We start from the raw sequence: 6620 nt of genomic DNA on the forward strand, positions 1-6620 counted from the left end.
TTTATTGCAGCTGTAGTAATTGAAAAATAAAGTTTAAAAGATGAAAATTGTAAGCCACAGAAGGCACAAGAACTATTGTACTTGTGGGGGAAAAACTGGTATTTTGAAGGATTTTTTTTATCCTTCCGCTGGTGCATTTAAGGTCTAGGCACAGACTATAACCTCAAGTTTATATGCAGAAATAAATCTGAATTAGCAGTAAATGAATGGCAAGATGGGGTTTCTACATGGATTTTGAAATTCTTTTCCTATGTAAACCTTTCATTACAATAAAAGTAGCCTCCTGCCTTTTAGCCATTTTTAGTGAAATAATATTGAGATCATTTAAAAGAAACTGGATTGGTTTCTACTTAGAATTTAATACAAACTATGCCATGTATTTGTAATTTTAGGTGAATTGGGAGGCACAAAGGCAATATGGCTATAAAATGCAGAAAAATCACATAAGTGAAATGATGAAATTATCATTTATTACTTTTTCAGACCAAGGAGGTTTTTATTTTGCTTTTAAGATGAAATTTCTATTCCTAATTCCTATGCCTCATTTACTATTGAGATTATACTACTCATAAATAAATAAATAAATGCAACAACATCAAGTGTTGAGTACACAGTTTCACTTATTTAGATTATGTGAATCCCATTGCAGCCAAATAATAATAATATTAATATTAATAATAACAATAATAGAATAGAATAATAATAATATAAAGCAACGGTAAAATCACAGGTTGAGATGGTAGCTAGTAGTATGTCCACATAGTATGATTAAAGTATGGCTTTGCTTTCTTATGTCCAAGGTGACAATGCAAAGTAATATTTTGCATCTGATGGTATGCCAATGATGAACTTACTGTATTAAAACTTGAGTATTTTATGCCACTTCTTCCCATAAATCAAAAAAGTGCATGAACACAATTTTCATCCTTTCTTACTCAGAATTCATTGGAGTTACATCTTTATGAAGTGTAATGTTTACCAAATCATGCACACACACAGAAAAAAAAAGGAAAAATGAAATAAAGAAAACAAAATAAAATGAAATAAAATGTAAGAAAATAAAAGAAAGAAAAAAATAAACCCTGCCTACTGTAAGGATACGTACAGTATTAGGTACTCTCAGGGAGTCTAAGATCAAGATTTGTTTTGCTTTTAATGCATAGTGAAAATGTTGGCACTTCATCCCATGCTATTGTCTGCATTGCCTATACTCCACAGATACTGCCAGTGCTTGAAAAGAATGACAGGGAATCGGAGGATTGTGCTGTTTAATTTGAAGTCAGCAGGTTTTTAAGGCTTTCTGCTAACAATAATTGCTTTCATACATTTCTGTCTATCAGCAGTATTTGTAAATGAAGTGAAATTGCAATGATCAGGTCAGCTCTTTAGTCACATGGGTAAACTTTCACTCTCCAAAGTCAAAATGTAATTTTAAAATAAAGAAGATACCAATATCCTCAATGGCAGAAATATAATTCAGGACTAATTAGGAACTTCCTCTAGATTTAGATTAAATTATGTAGGGGAAAATACTATTGATGATAACAATAAATTCTTACTGCATCTGTACAAAAGACGACAAAGAAAATGACAAATACAGTGTGCCATAGCATATTCAACCTTCCCCCAAACTTCTGGAGATGATTTCTTTCTGAAAACATGAGAAAAGGAGAGCCACTGAAGAAAGCATGAGAACTAGCAGCTAGCTTTCTTTCTTTCTGTCATATCGTGGTGTAGCATTCAGGCAAACCCAGATCCATCAGGGACTTTACACTGTAGCTCAGGTTTTGGTCACCACTAGCTCCAGTTTCAGAAGACAAGTATAGCCACATTGCTTAAACTGTTTTATTTTCTTTCTTTATTTTTTTTTTAAAGCTGCATTTACTGTAATTTTAAAAATCCAATTTGGCTATCTGAACCCTGCATAGCCAGGAGGACACTGTGATTTTTGTATAATGCTCAATTTGATTTTTATGAAAATGAAATTTTTATTCTTCTGATTAGGAAAACACTAATTATATTTTATAGCTACAAACAAGCCTTTTTTTTGGGTTTGTTTTTGTTTTTGTTTTTCTTTCCTTTGCCTCAGCACTGAGAGGTGAAGACTCTTCCACTGTATCTAAAATCATTCAAAAAGTGCTTTTCAGGACAGATGTCAAATATGGACAGGAAACTTTGTATGCTGGAAAGGGAATCTTGGAGGGCAGAATGGACTAAGAAAATAATAAATTTAGGGACTAATGCCACTTAAAGTAAGAGTGAGACATGGCAATATATGATGCTGAAGGTTTCATTTTTACTCTATGGAGAGTGAAATGCTTCCTCTTTAGTAAGCTGACCATATTCCAAAATTAGTGTGACCATATTCCAAAATTGTGCATGAATTACTGGCCTAACCCTGCAAGAACAGTATTTGATTTGTGCAAACATCCCTTTCTGCAGTTTAGAGAAACAAGAACCTGGCATGTTGGTTACTGGTGCAGGGTATCTGTCATTTATGTAAGAAACACGTGAAGCATAGGGTTTGCTTTTTTGGGTGTCACTTCTTGGAGTGAGTACCTAAAACAGATGTATTTTTTTGAAGTATGAAACAAAATCTAGTTATTGATTAAAAAGTATATAAATACAAATAAAAAAGCTCGAAGCTTATGAAATGGCTCCACAGAGTTCAGACCTTTAGCAGTATAAACATAATATAAACTTCATTGTCTGTAGTATTGTGCCATGACATTAGTCTCACCAAGACAAAATGCCACTTTGCAGCAAGCAATAAATCCGACAAAGCATTTTTAAACATAATGCCCTAACTTGCTAAGACAGGCTTTTACACGCTTCCAAACTCTTCTCCCTGAAAATTAACCCCGTTGATTCTTCAAATGTTAAGGGTCTCGGGCAAAAGTAAACCAAAGGCTGAAGTAAAATAACCATCCCCTTGGAACTGAACAAAAACTTATATCCAGGAGGAATCAGTCTAATTTCATATACATATATATATGTATGCGATACACATATATATGAAATTAAAATAGAGACACACATGACTTGGGCATCAGAAGGGGACTGCTACTTTCATACATTCATAAATAGCTGCTGAACTCTCTACTCATGAAGAAGCTCTTGTAGGCAGTTTGGGGATTTGAAAATCTCAGGGACCTCACTGTCCAGCTTACAGATGACCTTGTATATGGCCTTCTTCCAGGAAGGATCAACATCTTTGCCTGCGATAATGGCATTGAAAAACTCCCGTAACGTGATCTGAGCCACTTCCAGGAATCTCTCTGGAACCTGCTGATACAAGGAGACAATGGCATTAATACAGTTTTCAATTTCAAGTCTCTGGTTCTTCAAAGGAAACTGAGCTAAGTTCTTTCTTTCAGAAAGGGGCTTACATAGCACCTGCATTTTCTAAATGTGGCAGCCCTCTATTCTCTTATGCAAAGCTGTTATATATAGTACTATAGCAATAACTTTTATAACATGTGTTAGAGATCTTTGTAAAGTCTACTGGCAGAATGTAGGTAACAAAATGTTACTGTCTGAGTTGGGAGAGTAGGGGATTTATAGGATATAATTAGCAGGAGGGGAAACAAGCACAATTGTCTTTAAGGAAAGAAATCTCTGCTTGATATTTTACCCTTGCATTTATGGCCATGTTCCCTTCTCCATGTGAGAACTAATATGAAAGTTATGCATGCACAGGAAGCCCTTTGTACCTGATTTTGGTCACAACCAGTGCTGAAAGCAGTCAAAGAAGTGGGGTATCTCTGTTTGTAGTTCAAGACCAATCAAGCAGGAAAGCCTTCAGTTAGTGGCTTGTTTCTGTGGCTGCTATGCTTTCTCAGGAGATACTGTCGTCTTTCCTTCTTTTTAAGGAGCACACAAATACCACCCTAACCACTTTAACGGGTGCATTGTGCTCCAAGTGGCTTCCAAGCTGGGATGCTTTAAACTTATTTGTTTCTAAATATCACTGTCACTCCATGGGTGAGTCAAACACCCAGCTAGAAGGCAAGTGCCACTCTCAGAAGCCACTGAACAATGAGTGAATGGTAAAAACCACAGCTACCTCCAAACTTTAGTAATTCATTCTAAGTAGTTGTCTCGGGCACCAGCACCACCTTCTCACCCTTTGCCCTAAATGATTCAAAAGTAATTGCTCTAATGAACTGCAGGGCAGTTGCAAGGTTGAGGTAATCTCCATAAAGGTATTATTTTCTACTTTTATCACGGAAATATGGCTTCACAGCTCTAGAACTGCTAATACATGGCCGGCCAGTAGCCAGCACGCTTATAATAGCAAGTATTCCCTCACTGCTATTCTTTGTCCCCTTCGGCAAGAGGATGTCTCCGATCTGAACTAGGAGCCACTTGAACCATTCCCATGGCAAACAGACACTTGGGCAGCTCTCACTGATTTACTGAATTCATGTCACACTGCCAGATCAAGGCCAGTCCCTTATTCTCTACTTCAGGCTTTTCTTCCTGTCCCTTTAGAAGCCATTTCCAAGACATTTGTCTGGAAATGTGTGTGATCAATCTGATATAACAGAGCTCTGGAGCTTTCGCTCACCTGTGATTGTTTGGGAAACACCCGCAGTTTGATAGCCACATTCTGCCATCAAATAAGCATGAGATCAGCTCCCCCTGACACCAGCTGACAAACTCTGCTTCCAGAAGCCCCAGAGAAGTCCTCTGTCTACCTCTGAGAGTGCAATCCAGCCCCCACATGTTTTTGGGTTTTTTTTGCTCCCAAAAGCATCTGTGGAAATTTTTCATTCAACAGGGTGCACAGAAAGTGCACACCTTTACAGATGGTCTATTCCAGCAATAATTAAGAGAAAAGGAATTAACTATCATGTTTTACTTACTCCAGCTCAAATAAATTACTTAAAACTCCCCATAACCACTCAGCTGTTCAGGCATTTGGTAACATGTCTACAGAAAATACCATGCTTTTCTCAGTTTCGCATTGCTATAAAAAATTGACATGCTTTTCTGTTAATGCAGTTCAATGCTCACACACTGTTTATCACCCTTGGTATTGCTGGGCACTAATTAAGGGGAAGGAGTTTCTGACTACCTGATATTAGAAATCAGGAAAAGGAGTAGATAACCAAATTTATGGAGCAAACACTGATATTAGTCCATGAGACCAAAACCTTTTGATTTTGGTATCCACTCCAGAGGACCAACACTAGATGTCTTTCTTCCCTCCCAAGCTGCTAGAGATGCGAAAGAGGCAATTACAAGCACCTACATGAGAAGCATGAAGTTTAAATGCACCAAGTCCCACCTCTGCTTCTTCCCTCATGGTTACACCCATGACAATTTTTTTAAGCATGGAAGTGATGACCTGGGTTTTAAGTTGGGCCTTTGCCATTCAATTTCCACCTGCACATTTGAAAGTTTTCCAGGTAGAGGATGCTGCTTTCCCATGGAGTAGGCAGTGTGAAACCCCTGAACCTGTAGCTTCCAGGCCTTCCACTGCTGTAGTGACACACAGACTTTTTTTTTAAGACTGGGAGCTATCTTTTAAGGTCCAACTTTATTGTACCTGAGTCACATCTGCAGGGTCAGGCCTCTTTGTGCAGAGAGCAGCCCACAAACATAATTGTGAACAAACCCAATAATGAACAATGCCCTGTGGGGGCTTTGAAAAGACCCGACTTTCCAGCTTTTTCTTCCTCTAGAGGCTTCACCTTGTAATGCTGAGTTCCTAAAGATCACCCCTACTCCTAAGACATTAGAACCATTCATAGCTCTTTCCTTTTGGGATGCTATTAGCAATTTTTCATGTCAGACTGGATCACACACATTATTTTGCATGTTGTAATGTGAATTGCATTGTGATTAATCCCACAGGATGGTAAGTCAGCCAACACTTTTCCTTTCTAGAAAAGGTATCTGTAGCGGTTTTTATTATTTGGGATTTTTTTTTTTTCTTTAGATAAGAGAATACCAGTGAAGTCCAGAGCCTGAAAATAAATATTTAAATGCATGGGTAGTTATATTTTTCAGTGGGCAATTAATCAGTCAGCCATGTTAATTATGTGTCTGGGGGTGGCACTTCTCTGATCCTAAGTGATGGCAACCTATTCAGCGCATCTTTACACCTAACTGACTGAACATCTCTGAAGTAGGAACATCTGCATAAAATGCTTCAGTGACAAATAAACTCTATCTACATTGCTTTTAATAGAACCAACAATCCCTAGTATGAACCCAGGGCATTTTCTTAGCATCAGGTGGCAGCAGTCAATCAAAGAATCACACTGTGCATTCACCAGGAGGAAAGACAATGAGGTCTCATCGGGGGAGTCTAGGTGGGTCTCAGGCTGAAGCCTCCACATCAGTCCAATTTACAAGGAAAGAACACTTTGCTGCATGCTTTGTTAATATAACTTCACTGCCAAGCAAAAAAGTCACAGGCCAGACTTTGGGCCAGTGTAAATCAGCAGGGCTCTGCCAGCCTCAGTGCAGTTACGCGAATTTACACCTGGTACACATCAGTCCTGTACTTTCTAACACAGTCCATCAACCTCCATGGTGCCCCTTCTTAAGCCTTAGCCATGTTAACACCTCCCCTTTGTCTATGAAAACTGGGAGGGAATTAAAGCTCT

The 6620-nt window shown here is 38.1% G+C and overlaps 1 protein-coding gene across 1 annotated transcript in view; it reads right to left on the reverse strand.

Annotated features, from left to right (window-relative positions):
• Nucleotides 1-3049: 3049 nt before the first annotated feature.
• PROX1 (prospero homeobox 1) overlaps nt 3050-6620 on the reverse strand; it is a 44226-nt gene continuing 40655 nt past the window's right edge. The window contains exon 5 of the mRNA XM_053938611.1: nt 3050-3285. Within this exon, the coding sequence (XP_053794586.1) occupies nt 3100-3285 (186 nt within the window). The 3' untranslated portion in view covers nt 3050-3099. The remainder of the gene's footprint in view (nt 3286-6620) is intronic.

The sequence above is a fragment of the Vidua chalybeata genome, chromosome 3, assembly GCF_026979565.1.
Source record: "Vidua chalybeata isolate OUT-0048 chromosome 3, bVidCha1 merged haplotype, whole genome shotgun sequence".
NCBI lineage: Eukaryota > Metazoa > Chordata > Aves > Passeriformes > Viduidae > Vidua > Vidua chalybeata.